Source organism: Rousettus aegyptiacus, unplaced genomic scaffold (assembly GCF_014176215.1).
Source record: "Rousettus aegyptiacus isolate mRouAeg1 unplaced genomic scaffold, mRouAeg1.p scaffold_m13_p_14, whole genome shotgun sequence".
NCBI lineage: Eukaryota > Metazoa > Chordata > Mammalia > Chiroptera > Pteropodidae > Rousettus > Rousettus aegyptiacus.
In genome coordinates, this window is record NW_023416289.1 from 32,027,738 (window position 1) to 32,050,096 (window position 22,359).

The 22,359-nt window shown below is 37.8% G+C and overlaps 1 protein-coding gene across 5 annotated transcripts in view; it reads left to right on the plus strand.

The window, feature by feature from the left end:
* Nucleotides 1-1,145: 1,145 nt before the first annotated feature.
* LSM14A (LSM14A mRNA processing body assembly factor) overlaps nucleotides 1,146-22,359 on the plus strand; it is a 48,053-nt gene continuing 26,839 nt past the window's right edge. For 4 of the 5 annotated variants that reach the window (XM_016166056.2, XM_016166059.2, XM_016166058.2 and 1 more), the window contains exons 1-2: nucleotides 1,200-1,453; nucleotides 21,622-21,785. In XM_016166056.2, coding sequence (XP_016021542.1) covers nucleotides 1,333-1,453; nucleotides 21,622-21,785 — 285 coding nt within the window. In that variant the 5' untranslated portion in view covers nucleotides 1,200-1,332. Of the gene's footprint in view, nucleotides 1,454-21,621; nucleotides 21,786-22,359 lie in introns of all 5 variants that reach the window. The other variant, XM_016166054.2, reaches the window with a different exon arrangement.

Here is a 22,359-nt window from a genome sequence, read left to right on the forward strand (position 1 = left end):
GATCTGTAGTCAGAACAGATGTGGGAGTGAGACAGAAGTTAAGGATGACTCCAAGGATAAGCAGTTGAGTAAACGGTTCAACCTTAAAAATAAAAAAGCTAGTTATTTTACCACCAAAAACAAAAAGAGTTTATCCAGGAATGGCAGAGAAATTGCAGTCAGGACATGCAAACTATGGTGAACCACAGGCAAACCTGGAGAACAAAGAAAGGACACATTATTTTATAGAGAAAAAGGAGGAAGTCGGGAGCGGCAGTTAAAAGCAAAAGTCCATTGGAGGAAAGCGGAAGTTCAGAGCGGTGATGGCCTCTCATTGGCTGGACTGTTGCTGCCCAAAGAGAAAATCTTCCTCCTTCCTGCGGTAAAGCAAGCTTCTTCCTCCCCAAATCTGTAAAATAAGCTGTGATGGAGAGCTCTCCCTTTAGGGCTTCCCTGCTCCACTTTGAATGAGCTTTTCCTTTGTTCATTTTCACACATTAGTGGAGAACGGTTAGGTTTAGAGAGGAAATCAGGATTAGGGCTTTGGATATACGAAGTTGCCAATTAGACATAACAACTAGAGAGGCTGAGGAGGCTATTGTTTATATGAATCCAAAGTTCGCAGAACTAATCAAAGCTGCAAATACTCAGGATTGGTCTAGGCACAATGGCACTGAGACTGAAATAGGACCATCTGAAAGTATTGGACAGAGTCTTAGCATGAGGGTGGAGGTGGGGAGCGGTCAAGCGGTGGATGATGCAAGGAGAGGATAAGAGCTCCATAAGGGGAAAGGACTGGATCTTAAGGGAGTTCGTCAGGAGTTTGGGGGCGGGTGGGCAGCCTTCGGGCAAAGGGATCAGCATTTGCAAAGACACAGGACTCAGGACAAGACACACGGGCCTGGAAATGGTGGAGGCCACAGCTGACGTTGAGAGCAGCACGCACCCACAGTGACCTGGCGTCACAAGGCACTTTGCTTCTCGAAATTCCTCTCTGCCGGCCCAAGCGAGCCCGCGCTAGACTTGTCTATGTCCATCCCAGCGGCGCTGCCAGGACCAGGATCCGCCGAGAGGTGCGGAGTGACCCGCAGCCAGCCGAATCTCGCGAGAGTCCGGCCTCGCTGGCCCAGCATGCCCCGCGCCACAGCCGCCGCCGCCGCTGCCGCTGCCGCCGCCGCCGCCGCGCCGCGGCTTGGGGGCGGGAGTCTGGGGGAGGGTAGCGGAGCCGGCGCCGCCGCCATGTTGGGTCTGAGGCGGCTGCTGTAGGCGCCGACGAAGCGAGCGGGCGTACGGAGCGGCGACCGTGGCGTGGGATCTGCCTCTCTGCTAGCGGCCAGGAGCGGCGGCGGCGCCATGAGCGGGGGCACCCCTTACATCGGCAGCAAGATCAGCCTTATCTCCAAAGCGGAGATCCGCTACGAGGGCATCCTCTACACCATCGACACCGAGAACTCCACTGTAGCCCTCGCCAAAGGTACTCCGGGGTGGGGCGCCGGGGTGGGCGCCCGCTTGGGGTTGTGTCCGGCTCTCGGCCCGCGTCCTCGTCGCTCCCTCCCTGTTCCTTCCGCTGTCTTCCGGGAGGCCGCTCCCTTCCCTCCCTCCGTGCCTTGGCGTCGCGGGCCGCGGCCTCCCCGGCTTCCACCGCCGAGGTCCGCGCCTTCCATCCGGGAACTGCAGGACTGCGAGCGGGGCAGGCGGGGTGGCCCTGAGGTCCCAGAACGGGCAGGAGAACACGGAGATGCGTGTCTTCCAACTCCGAAATTCGGTGATTCTGTCGACTCACCACAAAACAAAGCCTGAGTAGTCAAAGAATTTTTCCGGCTCGCTTAAGTTTAGTGCTGATTTGTTGATTCTACAGCACCATTTTCTCACGCTCTCAGTTTCAGTTTGTGGCGATATTCCTCAGGTGAATTTTAAGTTATGTGCCAAAACTTTGGGTTTGTTTTGCGACGCAGCCGGTCTCGAGCAGATCGCATCTCGTCTCTTGGGTGGTATTTACCTGTTAAACCGGAATCCTTTTCAAAGCCTGTTTGTGCAACCATCTTTTTTTAAATGCTTGCTGCACTCGCGTCGACCCTGTTTCTGGAAATTGAGTGGAGAGGAGGGTTCAGGTTTGATCCAGGACTTTTGTTCCAAAGGCAGATAGATATGAGTGGTCCGTGGGTGCCTGTCGCTGGGACCAGGAGTTCTGAGTGTTGAGGAGGAAGAGGTCCTACCCATAGTGTTTAGCATCGCCACAGTCTTTGTGGGTTTTGTTTCCGTTCCACACGTGCTGGGCCTTCTTTCCACCGGGAAACAGAAGAAAATAAACTAGCTCCTGATCTTAAAAGAAATCTCATAAGTTTGGAACACTTACGAGAGGGAAGCAAGATAACTAAAGCAATTTCCCAGCACATCTGGTAGACTTATGGAATAAATAGCATGGTAGGGTCAGAGGTCCAGGAATAGGAAGAAATTTTCTAAATCTGTAAATACAAATTTAACATTTCACAGTATCAAACATGTATTTAATGACATTTTTTGGATGCTGTGCTATATCCGTTTTAATAGCACTCGTGTTGGGGCAAATTTTATATCTGGTTAGGGAGCTTTACTTTTATCTTCTCTAGTTTCCATTTCTTTTTTTTCTTTCTTTTTTTTTTTTTTTTTTTTTTTTTTTTTTTTTTTTTGCCCCCAAATGTATATTTAGCTGTATAGTGTTTTAGCTTTTCTGACTTCAGGAAATTATGAAAAAGGCTCTCTAAAGTTCTTGGTGAGAGCCACATACAGGTTGAAAACAGTACTTCTCACTAAAGTGGTTTTATAAACTTTTTAAAAACCACTGTTTTACCTAATCTGAATTTTAAGGTGTCTTGTTAGCTTTGTGACTTATTAGTAAGTTTACTGTGTTACCCGTACAAAGAAAAAATTCATACATATTTAGATTTCTAATATATTAACTTCAGTCTTTTAAATCTCTCTGAATATGCTCTTCTATGCAAGAACCTAATATTAATGACCCAGTTTTAAAAAAACTCAACAGATTTTAGAGTCGATAAACATTCTATTAGTCTATAATAGTTAAATTCATGTCACACATAATTTGTTCCTTGTGTCATAAATATGCCATGTAAGTAAAGCAATAAAAAGATTTTTTTAATCATTGAATTTATATAGCTTTGATATTTAATCCCACATACATAATATATGCTTTTTCTTAAGCAGTATAAATTATTGTGTAACAGATTTGGGAATTTAATTGTTTGCAAAAATTAGAGTTAACCAAATCTTGGCATATTATTCTACTCGGCAGGATCTAATCTAAAACTGCTATATAACTTTCCGGTCAACACTGGGCACTTGGTTCACATTTCAAAAAGAAGTAGGGTGTCTGGTATTGAAATTCGAGAATTGACATGACTTGTTGAATAATTTGATATATGAAATTTCATCTTTTTCAAAATTTGGATGCAAATGGCAGTCTAACATTAAAGCCAAAAGTTTATTACGGAGTTTAGAATTCAGTTTTGTGAACTGTAGATTGAGGTAATTTCTTTAACATTCTTAGAATTCTCGTTAGGATATTAATTTTTAACCCCCTCTGAAGTTAGTATTTTCCTTTTTTTACTGTGAAATATAACCACATATGTTGAAAAAATACGTTGATAAAAATGAAATATTTATAAACAAAACTCCTTGTAATACCACCCAGGGCAAAGCAGACCTTGCCAGCATTCCAGAAGCCTCCCACCCTCTGCATCTTCCCAGCATGACTACTGCCCTCTTAAACTAGATATAAATGTTATTCTGACATTTATAGTTTTATCACTTAAGTTTACATTCCTAAATAATAGAGTTTAGCTTTGTCCATTTTTGAGCTTTATATAAATGGACTCATGATGTATATATTTCATTTTGGCTTTTGTGTGGCATAGTATTCCATCGTGAATATAACCAGTTTATTCTGCAATTGTTTTGGATATTCTACAGTTGATGTTTAAATGTTTACAGTTTTTGACTTTTGTGAACAGTGCCTTTATGAAATTTGTGTTTAAGTGCACTGACAAACATTTATGGCATTTTCCTGAGGGTATATACTTTGAATTGCAAGGTCATGAGGAATGTGTGTATTAGGTAATGCCAAGCAGTTTTCCAAAGTAGTTGTTTACTAGTTTTTGTTTCAATTATTAGTATATAAGAGTTCTAATTGTTCCACATCTCTCACCAACAATACTGAGTATTAGATATTTTAATTCTCGTCAATCTGGTGCGTCTGTGGCTTTACCTGGTTTTAATCTCCCTGATTACTAATGAGATAAATACCGTATCATATCCTGGTTATTTGGATTTCATCTTTCATGAAGTGCCTTTGAAATCTTTTCCCCTTTTTTTCTATTGAAATGGGTATCTTTCTAGAGTTTAGTCTTCTGAATATGAATTCTTTGCTAGATGTTACAATTACTTTCTCTCCTTTTAATGGTTTTTTGTTGTTTTTGTTTGTTTTGGTGAACAGAGTTTTTCATTTTAATGTAGACATGTTTGTTATTTTTTCTTTATGGCTAATGTTTATTTTCTTTTTATGAATTTTTTCAAACCCAAAGGTCATGGGGATATTTTGATTGTCTTTTCAAAACTTTTGTTTTGTCCTTTACATTTAGGTCTGCAATGCACTTAAAATTGATTTGGGTATGGTATCAAGTATTTAAATCTTTAAATTTAGTAATGGATTCACTTGGTTTATACGGTCCAAGTTATATAATTTAGGTTCTTTACTTGAATATTACTTAGTTTAAATCCACCTGGAACTATAAAATACTCCTCGAAATTTTGGACTAGTTACGTTTAATGTGGCATATAACTAGAGTGGACCATATGGCCTGGTTTGTTCTGGTGGAAAGTCCTTGTTTGTGCCTGTGATTCTGGCATAATAATTAAAACAGCTCTTTTCTCTCTTAGAAGTGTTTCCATTTGGGGAATAAATTGTATGGTCACACTATATGTGATCAAAAGCCCAGTCCCAGAGGTATTGCTAAAGGGGCGATGTCTTTTATTTTCTGCTAGAGATTTCACAGATTAGCTCTTAATTCTGTAAAAGTGAAATTGAGGTAAATTTGATGGGCTTTAATACTCAGTCTTCTAAATAAGGTCAAGAAGTCTTAAAGGCAACCTAGAAAGACTTTGACATCAGTCTCTTATGTTAATAGATAATCTTGAGTTGTTTGTTTTTGTCACAGCTCTGAGTTTATTTTATTCCTAGCACTGATCATGACCTACCTACCCTACCTACGTGTAATCTTCTTTGCTTATTTGCATGTGTTTATTGTCTGTGCTCACTTTCCCTCTCCCCAGAGAGTCTAAGCTCCTGGGATGAAGAAATGTTTATTTAATGAATGAGTAAATGGAAGTTATTTAACATTTTAGTTTATTAGTCTTGTAGAAATCTCTTGGGGGTATGCTTTTCCACATTCAAAATTGTATTTCTCTTTAAAATTCAAGTATCTAACATATGTTGCCCCCACAAAAACAGATTTTGGAGAATGAGGATACAAGTGGATAAATCTTATGTATGACAAAATCGATACTGTTGGGGAGAAAGTTTTATCTTGTGAAACACAATTATAATTTTCATTTAAAGTTTAAGGGAAAAATCAGTTCAGTATATTTGTGGGAATTGCAAGACTGTGACATATATGAGTAGCTTGTGGAATATTTCCAATTACATATGTGAATATGATGCCCAAGCACATACTAGATCCTGGATGCCAAGAGATTCCCCACAGAGTGGAAGTTCTGTGAAGGCACAATTTTTGTCTCATTCGTTGCTGTATCCTCAGTGCTTAGAACAGTGCCTGGCTGGCACGTGGCAGGCCCTTGGTAAAATTTGAGTAAATGAAAGGACACTTGTAGTTATTGAAGCTTTCTAATTTTAGGGACTTCAGAGTTAGAAGAAACAAATTTCCCGTAAACATTTTATGCACACACACACACTCACACACATAAACACTATTTCAATAAAATGGGCTAAAATTAATGAAATTCCTATCTAACATTTAGTTAGCTGTACTTGGATACTACATTACTGAAATGAAAACCTGGTTGCTACTGCAGTAGGAAAAGAGCCTTTGTGAAGAAGAATGATTATTATGTAAGTCAGCAGCTTTTAAAATGATATGTCCCTTAAAAATCAAGGGATTGGTGGAGGAATATAAAAACCGGTAATGTAGTATTTCTTTAATCATCTGCTAAATCTTGCCCATTAGTGGAGCTTACCTACGTCTTGATCATTAGCCACATAGTCTCAAACTGCAGTGTGAGAAGGAGAGCTTTATATGATGGATGAAATACCTGTGAAATGCTTTATTGATTTCTTGCATTATCATATGAGTTGGGGACCTAAATCTAGCGAAGCACAAAATCACTACCCAGAATGTTAAAGATCTAGGGAAACTTTAAGCTGTAATTTCTTTTGGTTACCTATTTGGTAAGGTTGTCAGAACTTGGAGCCTTAGAAACAGTTTATTGTTTCCGTGTAGTCCACAGAAATACTTGCTAATACTGGAAGTCTGAAATCAGGTGTCAAAAATTAACTACATTTCGAAGTGGAGTAAAATAAGCCATTTCTTTCTGAATCAAAAATAGAGAAAACAGCATAAAGCCTGAAGAAAATAGACAGAAGGAAATAGGATAAGTACTTTTCACTTTCCCATACTCCCTTGATAACTTTACTTCTCCATCTTGCTTAGATTGCAGGAGTAATTGTGACAGTAAGTACTGAACATATACTCTCAACCCCCTTCCCTTCTGCTTTCTTGCACAAGCTTGAAGAAACATAGATATGCTGACCAGTTTCACTCTAAACTTATGTTCGTTAACTCCAGTAGTCATATTATATTTCCATACTCCGTTCATTCCATTTTTCTGTATGTTGATTTCATTCCTTCTGTTTTCCTCAGATCTCTAACACTTCTTCACTTTTAGCCTGGGAACCTTGCTTCCTATTTGAGAAAAGAATAGCAAACAGAAGAGAACTTTGATCAGTTCATCCCACACATACCAGTTCATCGCACACATACCCAGTTACCTTTATCTTTTCTCTCAATATAGAGAAACTGTTCTTCCTTCCACTTGTGCGGTAGATTTCATCCCCTATTGATGATTCCAGGAAATCGTTGCAGCGGTTCTCTCCTCTCTCCAATGTATTCAGTTTTTCCTTCTCTACCAGATCTTTTCTGTCTACTTACAGATGCACTGTTATTTCACCTATCTTAAAAACAGCAGCAGCAACAAAACACTGCCAGTCTTAACTGCATTTCCTCTTTTCTACCTACTGCTCCATTTCTATCCTTTATACCAAAACTCCTTGAAGGAGTTTTCTGCACCACGTGTTTCTGATATTTTTTGAGCCCATTTTATTTAGGTTTTTATTCCCACAGATGAGAAACTATTCTTATCAAGGTTACCAAGGACTTCTGTGTTGCTAGAACCAGTGGTGGTTCTTATCCTGAGTCTACTTGACCAATCAGCAATATATGGCACAATTGGTCTTTTCTCCTTGAAACACATTCTTCATTTGACTTTAGCCTGATTTTCTCTCATACCTCACTGGTTGTGTCTCACTCTCCTTTGTTGCTCCCTCACCTCCTAAACCTCCAAATGTTAGAGGGGTCCAGGGCTTAGGTTTTTTCTCTTGGTGTTTCACTCTTTTAAAAATTATTTGCTTATTTATTATGTGCATTCTTGATGATCTCATGTAGTCCATGGCTTCAAACACTATACACTGCTGACTCTTCTCCAACCTGTACCTCTTCTCTGAACTCCTGGCTTGTACAGTAAGACTTCACATCGTCTATAAGTTATGTGGCTTTAAATCAAACCACCATAACAAAACCAATTTTACGTAGTCTAGTTGATATAAACCAAAGTTCCTAGGCATCTTACTAATGTTATAGTGAAACTTATTTTAGTGCCTCCTGTATATCCAGCTGCCTCCTTAACATCTCCACCTGGAGGGATGTCTGCTAGGTATCTCTCATTCAACCTGTTTCTCCATCAGCCTTCTCAATCTAATTGAATGACAGCTTATTCTTTTAGTTGGTAAGACCAAAAACTTTTGAGTCATCCTTAATTCCTCTATTTCTCTCACACTTAATGTGTTTCTGATCCTGTCAGCTCTGCTTTCAATATATATCCAGAATTTGACCTCTTAGCACCTCAATTGCTCTACTCTGGTTCATTATCTCTCACCAGTCTATTCAGAGTCACCCAGGGGTTCTTGTTTCTTGTTTATAGTGTTGGCCTCTTACTTGATTCCCTCCCCACCCAATATTGCTTAAGTACAATGACATCTTTGTCATTGTTTAAAAAAAAAAAAAAACCATGAAATATGTGGGCAAATTTTCTTAGCGAACCTGTTTTTCTTAATTACTTGATTGACTGGTCAGCTATACTACTCCAAATTCAGAATCTTTATTCTATAAAACATTGAGATTATTGGTTTGTTGTCTTCTAACATTCTGATGTTGTTGATGCCAGTCTGATTCTCAGTCATTTTTCCTTTTGGAAATTTTATTTTTGGCATTTGGATGGAATATTAACCACACTGGTGGGTTTTTTCCTGAGTGGTTCTCTGTGGACCTTGTAAATCTGCAGACTCAAGTCTCTTTAACCTAATAAATTTACTTTCTCAGATTAGTTTGTTTTGTTCCTGCTCCTCCCCTCCTAGCGCTGTTTGATTTGTTTTTTAATTCCTATTGGATGCATTTATCTTTCTTCCTTTTATATCATATTTTTATATCTCTGTGTCTTAGTTTTATAGTTTGGGAGATTAAGATGTAAAACCAACTACAAGGAAGAATGCCCAACTGAAAGCAGCTTAGCAAGTCAAGATTAAATTTTGACTCCAGATTGGACATGCTTTTACTCCTGTTGCTAAATTCTATTAAAACTACATGAGAGAGACTTTTTAAAAGGCATAAATCCATAAAACAGTGGTCCCCAGCATTTTGGGCCTCAGGGACTGGTCCTGCTATGAGAATCTCATGCCTGATGATCTGAGGTGAAGCTGAGGTGGTGGCGATGCTGGTGCTGGGGAGCGGCTGAAAATACAGATGAAGCTTTGCTCACTCGCCTGTGGTTCACCTCCTACTGTGTGGCCTGGTTCCTAACAGGCCACAGACCAGTACTGGTCCACGGCTGGGGGTTGGAGACCCCTGCTCTAGAAAGAGGGTAAGATAGAGGTTCTGGGGAAACCTAGGCACAGTTGAGAACAGAGGTACCAACCACACTAAGGACAAAATGGGGCACATAAGAGAAGCTTGTATCTGCCTGGTGCTTATTATTTAATAAGCTGTCAAGATTATTACTGAGTGCCTACTGTGAATACATGCTGGACACTGTATACTAGGTGCTAGGAACAAAAGAGAGCAGCAGTACAGACAAGATTCTCAAGGACACAGCATTTAAGTTAGAGTCTGACATATAAGTCACAATTAGCATATCTAGATATGCTAGGATATCTAGGAAGAAGTGTCCAGTCCCAGGCCACAAGAAGTTTGCAGTCTATGCAGAAAGCAAACACAGACAGCCACAAAGTCCAAGACTTATCCTGGCCCACAACATCTTCAGTTAAGGCAGGACCACACTAGGTGTAATTTAGGTCTCCAGGTCAATCAAGTTCCTTCAGATCTGGGACCTTTTCACAACATTTCCTTGAATTGGAATGCTCTTCCCCTGCTCCTTACATGGTTATTATTGAAGAAATGAGCAATATAACAGATTGAGAAAGAAGTCATAAAGGAAGGAGAAGAACTAACAGCTCTGGAAAGCTCAAGTGCCAATGAAAATGTCAAATAACAGACTTGTGGAAAACCCCTCCCCCTTCTTATTTAGCTTCCAGTGCTGAATTTATCTTAATTTATTCAGTCTGTCATTTGAATGGCAGGCTAACAAGTCTGAGTTTTCTTGAACTATAGGGAGCCATTGGGAGTGTTTAGCCAGTAGAGTGACATACAGAGTCCAGTTTTAGGAGGTTTCTGCTGGAATCTTTTAAGAGTTTGAGAAAGAGAAAATGTAGGCCTAAACTAGTTAAAACAGAGAGGAAGGAACAGATGCATGAAAAATTAGGAGCATGGATCTGACAGGGAACAGGGAAGAGTTAAGTGATGATCCATATAGTGTTTTTTATCAACCAGAATTGGGAATAGATCAAGAGGGAATCAGGTTTATCCTTTGGATTCTGCTTGAGCATCATCACGCCTACAAAGCATTCCCTGATTCTCCTAGCCAGGAAGTGTTAGGGGCACCTTCTGTGTTCTCATTTTATCATCTCTTTTCTTCTTGAGCTTATCAAGCTTTTCTTCTTATGTTTCACTACTGGCCATCAACATCTTTTCCTCCCTTGTGTCCCATGTACATCACAAATTAATATTTGTTGAGCAATTGAAGGGTCATTATTTCTGAAAATTTTCTTTGGTCAGAAAGTATGTAGTTGAACAACTTAATATTTAATAGGAAAAGAGTGAAATGAAGACAGCATTAAGGATATTGTAGTGTTACTTAATAATAATTAATATAGATCCATTTTCTTTTGCCATCCTGTGCTTTCTAGAAAGGTTTCACGACCTTATCTGCAGTTTCAAAGAGATCCTTGTAAATGTGTTTTGCATTTTTTCTGTTGTTTTGTTGTTGCATCATCATCTAAATTTTCAAATTGCTACCAGAGGGGAGGGAAGAGGAGGAGGTAGATGAGGTAAAGAGGGTCAAATATGTGGTGACAAAAACAAACCTTAACTATGGGAGGTGAACACACAGTGTAAATATATATATACCTTACTATTAAAATGTACTGCTGAAACTTACTAGATTTCGTTAACCAATGTCACCATAAAAATTATATAAATTTAAATAAATATTCAGATTTGTTTTTTTGTTTTTACAATGCTCTCTTCTTGCAACTCTCCCTAAGTTCTGGTTCTCGCTAGTAATTATTCCCATGCACTCAGTCTAAAATTCTTATGGTCGAGGAATGATATATCTGAGTAAATCTGCATATATTAATAATTCAAGGGGGGAAATCTTGTATAGAAGCCAGTGTAGTTGCGATTGAGGGGAACTAATTAACTGAGCAAGGTCTCAAACTTAAAATTGTGGGAAATGACTATGGGTTAAAAAATAAATAAATAAGTCTCTCCTCACCACCACCACCCCACCAAAAAAAAAAAAAAAAAAGCCAGCAAGGAAGAGTTAAAGAACATGAGTGAAGATGGTGAAATGTATTAATGAAAAGGACAAGATGGCTTTGGGTCCTTTTAGTCAAACAGGAGGTTACATCAACCTTTAAAATTAAGTGATAAGGAGTTAGTTTCAAGTTGGTAAGGAGTTGATTTTTTTAGAATGAAAAGGTGAGAGGAAAGTGATCTGGGTTGTAAACTCTGGGAGTGGAGGTGGATTTTTTTCCCCCTTGAGTCACCAGTGATTGGCATGTGATAAGTGCTGAGAAGATTGAGAATATTGCAAAGAGGGGGTCAGTAGTAATGTCTCTATAACAGAGATGACAAGTCTCTAGTAGGTCCAAGAAGAGATAATGGAGGCTGGAGACAGACGTTTTCACTTGGCACAGTAATAATTCCTAACAGAAAGAAGGTGGTGTGGATAAGAGTGAAGAAGGGGCCAAAGAAGAGAGTGCGGGTGTGCCAAAAGCGGAGGTTTGAGGAGGCAGGCTGTGAAGGTGATTCAAAGAGCAGGCCTGTGGAATCTTATTGTTAAAGCTCCCCTCCCAAATAAGAAATCTAGAGCCTGCTTACTAGCATTGTGCCATGAGAGTCAGTGTTAGAGTACTGTATTAAAGAGGAGACAGCTTTATAAGTGGTGGTCTTCTAGTATTTAAGTAATTAAATCTTATGTTAGTCTATATATATAACAGCTTATTCCAAATATGCATTATCTCAAATGGTTTCAGCAAAGGTTAGTGCATGATACTTGGGGTGCAACATGAACAGTACTTATGGATAAATAACAGAAAGAGAAAAAAAATACCAAGTGCACCCTTTAACCATTTATTTTCCTGGTTCGATGCTCACATATATATATATTGTTTTTTAAGTAATGCTGGGATTTTTTTTTCTTTTTTCCCTTCCTATTGATGTCCAGTTGTGATTTCTCACTTTTTACTGTAAATTGTCATTTTGTTCTAAGTAGGTTTGTTGTATAATTTAATTCAACTCCCTTGATATTAAACAGTTTTCAGTAATTTTAGAAATAACTTAATAGCTTTTTCCATTGTGATATTTACTCAAGAAATAGTCACATGTCAGCAACATGTAGGACACTTTGTTAAATACTGTGGGAGTTATGAAGGTGGTTTAGATATAGATCTTTTTCCTGAACTTTTGATTCTAGAAAAAGGAGCTATAGGCAGTGGTAGACTGCTGTAATTTTTAGAGGAAGAATATATCTGCCTGGGAATATTACTGGGGGAGTTGTGTGATAGTTAATTTGTGTCAGCTAGACTGGGCCGCAGTCCCCAGATATTTGTTCAAATATTCTGGATGTTTCTGTAAAGATATTTTTTGGATGAGATTAATACTTAAATCTATGGACTTTGAGGAAAGCCGATTACTCTTTATGATATGGTGGGCCTCGTCTAATTGGTTGAAGACCTTACTAGAACAGAGACTGCCTCTGAGTAAGATGGAATTCTTCCAGAAGACCGCCTTTGGACTCAAACTGTGATTCTTTCTTACAACTCCAGCCTGCCAGCCTGTAAGGCAGATTTTGGATTTTCATAGCCAGCTACTTAAAACAAGTGTGTGACCCAACATCATGTTGGTTCTGTTTCTCTAAAGAACCCTGACAAATACAAGTATCTAAGGTGAAATTTAGGATAGGTTGTGTGTAGGGAAGAGCTATGGTAGAGGGTAGAAAACCTGCTATATGTATTGAGAATAATGAGCTTGGTTGGAACTTAAGTTAGGGTACATGGGTTGAGACCAGGTCTTAAACCGATATTTGACAAGAGTTTTAAGTTTAAAACTACATTAGGGGTGGCTCCATAGTGTAGTGGTTAGCATGTCTGCTTTACATGCAGAAGGTCCTGGGTTGGTGACCCAGCTGGAGCCACGGACCATACCCCAAGTGCTCTTGAGGGCACTATGCCCCGGTGCATGCCGGTGCATGCCGCAAGCGTGTGGGAGGAGATGCCCCACCTTCAGAGATCCAGTTCTTAAGAGAAAATGTCAGCATCCATAGGTCAGGGGTGGAAATCGGGGAGGATTAAAGAGGAGGGGAAAAAGATTACATTACAAATCTTTTTATGATTTTTTATTTGAACGTAGCCTTAATTTCCTAACTTACTTTTGGGCATTTCTTAACTAATTCAGGTTTTCATTTCTTGTTGTCACATCTTGGTACGCAACAGATTTGTTTTTCTTCCTTATCAATCAATATTAGAGTCTAATTTATAATTTTTAGTTGTGTAAAAATATTAGGGCATTTGGAAAATATTAATGATGTAATTTTGGGGGTACTATACTTAACTACGTATATGTTTATTACCTTTAACCTTAGAAAGCTTTGACATTTTATAATGTAGATAATGTTGTATTGGGAAGTTAGTTATTACAGCACTTCCCTCTAGTCATGTACTAAGACTATATATACACTGGTGTGAATACACTGGTTAACTAGGTTTGGCATTAGTGTGATGTTTGAATTTGCCTTGATCTGCAAATAGAGGTTTTTTTTAGACAAATGATTTTCCAGCACTTTGACTTTATCTTTAAAAAATAATGGTAAAAATTATGAGTTGCATTTTTATTTTATAAACCTTGGCTATTTGTAGACAGAGAGAGTTGGTTCTATTCTTTAGGGTTATAGAGAAAATTATTTTCCCTGTTTCCTACTCTCTTTTATTAAACATTGGCCTAAAATGTGGCTTTTCTAGTTTGGGGAATAAGAAAAACTAGAATATGTATTAAAGTAATGTGGCAACATGATGAATGAGGTTTAGACTGTAGAGGACAACCACTCCTATTTTCAGCATTCAAACCCAACTATTATTGTCATTTTGTGTATTGTATTCTCTTCTAGGCTATATTTTTTGGGGGATGTGTTTGTGTGTAGCTTATTGAGGTGAAATATCATATACAATAACCATCAAAAGTGTATGAATACTTAGTTTCAAAACTTTTTCATCACCTGAGAGTACCTCTATCCATGAAGTAATCTCTCCCTGTTTCCTGTTTCCCCAGTAACCACTAATCTGCTTTCTGTCTCTGGCTTTTCCTATTCTGGAGATCTACCATATTTAAGGTATCGTGCAATATGTCACATTTTGTGTCTGGCTTCTTTGACTTAGCATAATGCTTTGGAGCTTCATTCAAGCTGTAACCTGTATCAGCATTTCATTCCTTTTTATGGGTGGGTGGGTGAGTGAGTGAGTGAGTGTGTGTGTGTGTGTGTGTGTGTGTGTGTGTGAGAGAAAACAATTTATCCATTCATTCATTGATGGGAGTTTGAGTTGTTTCCACCTTTGGGGTATTATGAGTAATATAGTTTTAAATATTTGTGTGCAAGATTCTGTGTGGACATAGGTTTTTATATATATCAGTGAAGTTGTTGAGTCATTAGGTAATTCTGTGTTTAATTTTTTGAGGAACCACCAGCTGATTTCCACAGCATCTGCACCATTTTACATTTCCACCAGAAATGCGCAGGGATTCCTATTTCTCCACATTCTTTCTAGTATTTGTTATTTTCTGTTTTTATTAGTAAAGCTATCCTAGTAGTTGGGAAGTGATATTTCATGATTGTTTTAATTTGCATTTCCATGTTGACCAATATTAGACATCTTTTTATAATCTCATTGGCTCTTTATATATCTCTTTATGAGACGTGTTTCCAAGTTTTTACCTATTTTTAATTGGGTTGTTTGTCTTTTCGTTGTCAAATTGTGAGGAGTTAGTTATTTATATATTCTCAATATTAAACCCTTCTATACGAATTACTTGCAAGTAATTCTCCCGTTCCTTAGCTTGTCTTTTAACATTCTCAATATTATTTTTTGGTGCACAGGTTTTAATTTCGATTAAGTCCAGTTAATTTTTCTGTTGTTGTTGCTTGTGCTTTTGGTGTCAAATCTTAATCATCATATTTAAGGTCACGAAGATTTACTCCTGTGCTTTCTTTTAATAGTTTTATAATTTTAGCTCTTTGGTTTAGCTTGTTCACCAACTAAAAGAAAAACTCTTCTCTTCTACTTACCGATTTACTCTCGGTACATCTTGCCACCAAATGTGTGGGGATTTTTCCCACATCAACCAATTCTCCAACTCCCTGGATACCAGTTGGGTGTTCTACAGTTTAATTCTATTCTGACACTATCTGCCTGAAGCTAGTGTCAGATTCCACAGGGTAAGGGCTCAGTCCCACAAGATTGTCCCCACCCCCACCAGCTACTTCACAATACCAGTGCAGTAGTGACCTGTACTAGTTATAAATTGGGGGTTTCCACAAACCCCTCCTTGATTTGATCATTTGGTAGAATGGCTTACAGAACTCAGCAAAAACAGTTTATTAGATTACCAGTTTGTTACAAAAGGATACAACTGTATATAGTCTATATACAGTCAGATGGAAGAGATGCCTAGAGCAAGATAGGTGTGAGGGAGTGGTGTGATTTCTCCAGGCACTTCACCATCCCAGCACTTTCATATGTTCATCAACCTGGAAGCTCTCCAAACCTCATAGTTCAGGGACTTTTATGGAGGCTTTATCACACAGGTATGGTCAATTATTAATCTCCAGTCCCTCTCTCCTCCCCAGAGAATGGGGGACGAAGCTCAAAGTTCCAAACTTCTTATTATAGTTTGGTCTCTCTGGTGACCAGCCCCTTTCCTGAAGCTATCCAGGAGCCTACCAAGAGTCTCCTCATAAAAATGCTCTTGTCATCCAGGAATCCAAGAGATTTAGAAGCTCTGTTTCAGGAACTAGGCTCCAAGACCAAATATTAGAACAAAAGATGCTCTTACTACCTTTATCTCTTTGGAAAATACAAAGATTTTAGGAACTCTGGCCAGGAGCTGGAGACGAAAACCCAAATAAATATTTCCTATAATATATTACACTGTCACACCCACTTTAATTTTTGTATATGGAATAAGGTAGGGTTCCAATCTCATTCTTTTGTATGGTTGGTTATCCAGTTGTACAAGAACCATCTTTTCAAGAGATCGTTTTTCCCTATTGGGTGATCTTGGACCGTTATCTAAAACCAGTTGGCCATAGATGTTTGGGTTTATTTCTAGACTTCTTCATTCCATGAATCTATGACTGTCTTTATGCCAGTACCACACTGTATTGACTATTATAGTTTTGTAGTAAGTTTTGAAATTGGAAAGTATGGGTCTTCTAACTTTTTCAAGATTCTTTTGACTATTTAGGTACCCTTGAAGTTCCATATGAATTTGAGGATTGGCTTTTCCATTTCTGAAAAAAATGTCCATTGTAATTTTGTTAGGGATTGCCCTGAATCTGTAGGTAAGTTTAGGGAACATTGTGATCTTAATATTAAGTCTTCCAATCCATGGACATGGGATGACTTTCCATTTACTTAGGTCTTTAATTTCTTTCAGCAGTGTTTCGTAATTGTCAGTGTACAAGTCTTTCACTTGGTTAAATTTATTCCTAGATATTTTATTCTTTTGGATACTGTTATAAGTGGAATTGTTTTTCTTAATTTCCTTTTTGGATTGATTATTGTTGGTATGTAGAAATGCAGCTGATTTTTCGTATTGGTGTTGTACCCATAATTTTACTGAATTCATCTATTAACTCTTGTAGTTGATTTTAATGAATTCTATGGGATAGTATATATATGGAATCATGTAATCTTCAAAAGAGAGAGTTTTACTTCTTCCTGTCTAATTCATGTTATTTCTGATCTGAGGGGAAAGCTTTCAGTCTTTCACCATTGAATATGATGTTAGTTGCGAGTTTTTTGTATATGCCCTACATATTCAGGAAGTTTCCTTCTAGTCCCAGTTTGCTAAGTTGTTTTCATTATGAAAAGGTGTTAAATTTTTGTTAGGTGCTTTTCCTGCATCTATTAGGATAATCATGTAGGGTTTCTCCCCCTTTTAGTCTATTAACATGGCATGTTACGTTGCATTTTGTGTGTGCATGTGTATTGAACTAACCCTGCGTTATTAGGATAAAATGCCATTTGGTCATGGTGTATAATCCTTTTAATATACTGTGGGATTCAGTTGGCTAGCATTTTGTTGAGAAACTTTCTGTCTGTATTCATGACTGATCTGCAGTTTTCTTGTGGTATCTGTCTGACTTTGGGATCAGGGTAATAATGCAGCCCTCTTAGGATGTGTTAGAAAGTTTCCTTTTCTTCTCTTTTTTTGGAGGAATTTGAGTAGGATTAAAGTTAAAGCTTTTTAAAATGTTCGGTATAATTCACCAGCGAACCCCTCTCGTCCTGGTTCTTTGTTTAGAGGTTTTTGATTACTGGCCTAATCTCTTTACTTGTTATAGGTCTGTTGAGATTTTCTATTTCTTTTGAGTCACTTTTGGTAATTTGTATGTTCCTAGGAATTTTTCTAGTTTGTCTAGATTATCTAATTGGCATATAATAGTTATAAGCCTTTAATATCCATAAGGTTGGTAGTAATGTCCTTGTTTTCATTTCTGATTTTTGTTATCTGCATTTTCTTACCTTTATTCTTAGTCATTCTAGCTAAGGTTTTGTCAATTTTGTTGATCTTTTCAAAGAACCAGGTTTTGGTTTTGTTGCTTGTTTTCCTGTACTCTGTATTGTTGTCCCCTCTCTGTATTATTTCCTTCCTTCTGTTAGAGTTGATTTTGCTTGCTCTTTTTCTAGTTTCTAGTTAAGGTGTAAAGTTGATTTTTTTTTTTTTAATGTAGCATTTACCAATATAAATTTCCCTCTTGAGTGTGGCATTCTCTGCATCCCATAATTTTGACATGTTTATTCTCTTTTTCACTTGTCTCACATTTTTCGTGATTTCTTCTTTGATTTAGTTTATTGAGATTTAGTTTTGGCCTAATGTGGTTTATCCTGAAGTTTCCATGTGCTATTGAGAATAACATATATTCTCCTGCTGTTGATGGGGAAAAGAGTATTCTTTTAAATACCTTCACAGGCACCACTGGGGAAGCTGCCTTCATTCACCCTTAAAGGTTGAAAATATGGCCATCTTCTGTGCCGATCCCTCAATGAATTTCCAGGCAGGTCAAATTGTACAACCCTGATTTTTTGGAGGGCAAGGTCCCTATTGTCCACTTGTCAACAACAAGCTGCGCTCAGGAACATGGGCTGCGGTTCCCATAGCCGCCAGGCATGGAGATAGGAGGTGATGAATAGTAACACCCAGCCACTGTTCAAAATGCCGGAGTTCACCAAAAGTCACCAGCCTCTCTCTTCATCAAGTACTCTCACAGATGCTGCAAGTGTTCGACTGGACTCCATAGTTCCCAAATGGTTTATTCTGACTGCTTGCCAGCTCATTAGTTGTTTCCATTCTCCCACCTTCCATGATGTCACTCAAATCTGTTTTTATTTTAGATAGTTGTAATCTTTTGAAAATAAGTTTTGTAATCTGCCTCATATACGTGACACGTTTAATGTTATTGTATATTTATCTAACTTTTGGATGTTGAAAATGCTATAGCAGTCTATTTTGGGAAAAATTGGCCAGAGCTGTAGAATTTTAAGTAGGAATTGCATTCAGTGGATCAAGTAATTTTAGTGAGCTTGAGTCTCTTATGACTGACCCCTTTCTTTAAGTACCTCTTCGTCGTCACTTGCCCAGTAACTTCTGCTTTCATTTTCATTTTATTTTCCATAGTCACAGGGGGACAAATACTGTAGAATGGTGGTTTCTAGGGGATGGGAGTAGGGGGATTGAAGAGTCGTGGTTCAACAGGCACAAAGTTAGTGTTAAGCAAGATGATAAAGTTGTAGAGCTCTGCTTTTTGACATTTTGCTTGTAGTTAAAGAGGGTAGTTCTCATGTTTTGTGTTCTTAGCACAATTTTTAAAAATAATTAAAATGATAGTGTTAACAAAAATGTTGACGAACTATACCCAACAATTAGGTTGTTGGTTGACTTAAAAGAAAAAATCAAGGGTAGCCTGATGGAAGAAGGTATAAGGAAGAGTCGACACTGCTGCTAGAGACAAGGAAAGAGTGCATCGAGATCAGGGAGAACCATGCAGTAAACACATCTAAGACTGAATATGCAGCCAAATTGAGCCAAGAGGAAATTTAGGGTCAATGGGCATCACATACTGTTCTTCTATGGCTTGCGGTGTTTAGCTCCTATTACCTACAAGTGCCAAAAAAAAAAAAAAAATACAGGTAAGAAAAATTGGGAATGAACCAATGTGATTTCTGACTGTAATGACATAATATTTATCAGGTGACTCCCTACTATAAAAGATAAGTGTTATGTAGCCTTTTGTATTTTTCTCTTTTTTCACTCTTCATCTCCCAATTTTTGTTAGACTACTCTGATGTGTAGATACTGTCTTGACTTACTTTGTCATACTTTGTAACTTTATAGACTTTTTCAGAAATGTTAAATTTACATTTTGTTCTGGGACCATAGTAAATTGACACATATGTTTATGTGCTTAAATTAATTTGTGTCCATCTCATCTTTTGATAACACTGTTTCTGTGAGTTCTTGATTTTGATACAGCAAAGGGTTTAAGTCTCTATGTCTTACAGTGCACTAAATTTTGTCCTGGAATACAATAGAATCTTTTGATCAAATATAGGTCTTCATGTCAGAAAACTTCTATTCTGTCTTTCATTGTATTTGTTCATGTATTCTGTTTTCTTTCTCAGGTAGTGGATAACTAACATCTGTATAACAAGCATCTCTCTAACCTTCTGATTGCTGTACTTTCTCTTTACATCTTGTTTGCTTTTTCTCAAAATTGCCCTCTATCATTGACTTGGTTTTACTGCTTTGACTCCTCTTGCTGATGTACTTACTAGATCTGCTGTTAACATTTGTTTATTTATTTTTTTTATTTCCTTAACTCTTTAGGCTACCTTTTCTTTTCAGTGTTATTTTGATCATGAGAATTTTGTTTTTCTTGAGAACATAAAGCAGTTTTTTTCCGAAATTTTCTTCTATTTCCTGTGATCGATATTAATCCCAAATAGATTTTTCTTCTATCTTTTGAATACATAGGTATAGTTTAAATGGGTTTTTTTTTTTAGGGCTTGGAAAGCTTAATGGAGCTTTTCTATGATTTATAGAAAGGGGCCTTTTACCTTTCCCCTCTTCTGCTTCAGAATGAGCTAATCTGTTACTTCAGAGAGCTGGGAAATTATACATTATGTGGTGATGATGTTGCTGCTGAGGTGAGGGGTGAGATTGATTTATTTATAAATTTGTTAGTTCTGATTTTTTTTAACTCTTCTTTAATTTTCATTTTGTATAAAGGACAAAGTATAGAACCTTGTCACTTACTTTTGCCCTGATAAAGTACTGTTTGGCTACCAGGGGAAGGAGAATTTCAACTCTTCCACATCTTTTTCCTTATCACATTAGTGTCCCTATCCCCATCCACCAAATTGGTGGGTACCAGTGAAAATTTCTCAGGGCATGCGAGATATGGATTCTGTAATTGGTCTTCCAGTTCGACTGATTCAGCATCTGAATGATACTTCTAAATAAAATTTCATGATATGAGTTTGAGAGCTTTTCTAGCTTAGGGATATTTTAACTTATTTATTTTTTAGAGAGGGTTAGTCTTATGCAAACCTACACCTGTGCCACCATCTTTCCTGTTTCAAACTTTCTTACTTGGAACTTCTATGTGGATGCAGGCATTTTCAAAAGTCTCCTAAAACAGTGAACATGAAACTTTAATATAAGAAACTCTCAGGGAATTGGTTTAAAATGCAGATTTGTGGACCCTCTCCCCAGAAAGTCTGACACATTATATTTGAATAGGATCCCAAAAGTCTTTTAGCTTAACCTCATACACGTTGTCCACAGTTTAATTTCAAGTAATGCTATCTAAGTGTTAAAGTAATCAGGTTTAGCTATGAAATAATTTAGGTAACCTGGGCATTTCAGGCTGTCCCATGGACTGAATAAGCTGGTAGCTGCTTGGCTCGGCTTCTAGAGGACCTGCTACTCATTAAAATAAGTATTCCTTTATTATCTTCTCTTGGCCCAAGTTTGGTTTCCCAAACTTTGGGATTTTGTGAACTGGGTAAATCTTTACTCACTGTCCCACGCCACCCCATCTGCAAGAAATATCACATAGTTTTCCAGTTTTTTATTTAGTTGAATGAGGACATGACAAATCAACAATGAAATAAAGGACATTTTTAACACTTCCTCTCAACTACAACCACCAAAGATATAAATAACGAAAAATGTAGGAAGAATACAACCTCATGATACATAGCATCTTTTAAATTGAGTACATTTAGTTCTAGGCAAAACTATATTTTACTCTTTTAAAAAAAAAATTTGTTTAGCTAGATTAATGAGTGCTTTCTCATGGTTGACATTTAAGAACTGCTGCTTAGTACTTGGAACAATACACTTATAAGAGGTATTACCTGAATGTGATTAGTAGACTATGTCACATCCTCTGCTTTCTCGCCAGTTCGATCCTTTGGTACAGAAGACAGACCAACAGATCGTCCAATACCACCTCGAGATGAAGTCTTTGAGTACATTATATTCCGTGGGAGTGATATTAAAGACCTCACTGTTTGTGAGCCTCCAAAACCACAATGTTCTTTGCCTCAGGACCCAGCTATCGTTCAGGTAACTGATAGTAAGTTTGTCTTAGAATCCAGATAAATTTGATGTCCATGGCTAGCCTTGGCTTTTGCCTCTCCTGGATTTTTTTTTCTTCAATCGAATATTTATATAGCTTACCATAAATGTTCCCTAGGTAGCTGAAATACCTGGACAATATTTTCACCTAGGTTTTTTCCTTTAGATCATAAGGGAGTAAACAAAGTAAGAAATAGCTGAGAAATTTATTTTTATCAAAAATATTTTCTAATTTTGAAAATAGTTAAAATAGCTAACATTTATTGAGAGCTGATTACATGGGAAGCACTGTTCAAACCACTACACGTATAAGTCTATCCTCACAACACTCTCTTGAGCTTGGTACTCTAATTATTCTCATTTTTGCAAGTGGAATTGAAGTAGAGCCACAATTTGAACAGACCCAGGCAGTCTGTCTCTGGAATCCGGGATGCATGCCACTGCATTACTCTCATGTGGTTCGTATTACAAACCAAAGTGGTGATGGCTACTCTTAATAAGATTATTAGGTTTAATAAGGACAGGGGGAGCTAAATCACAGTATATATAATATGCTGTACAT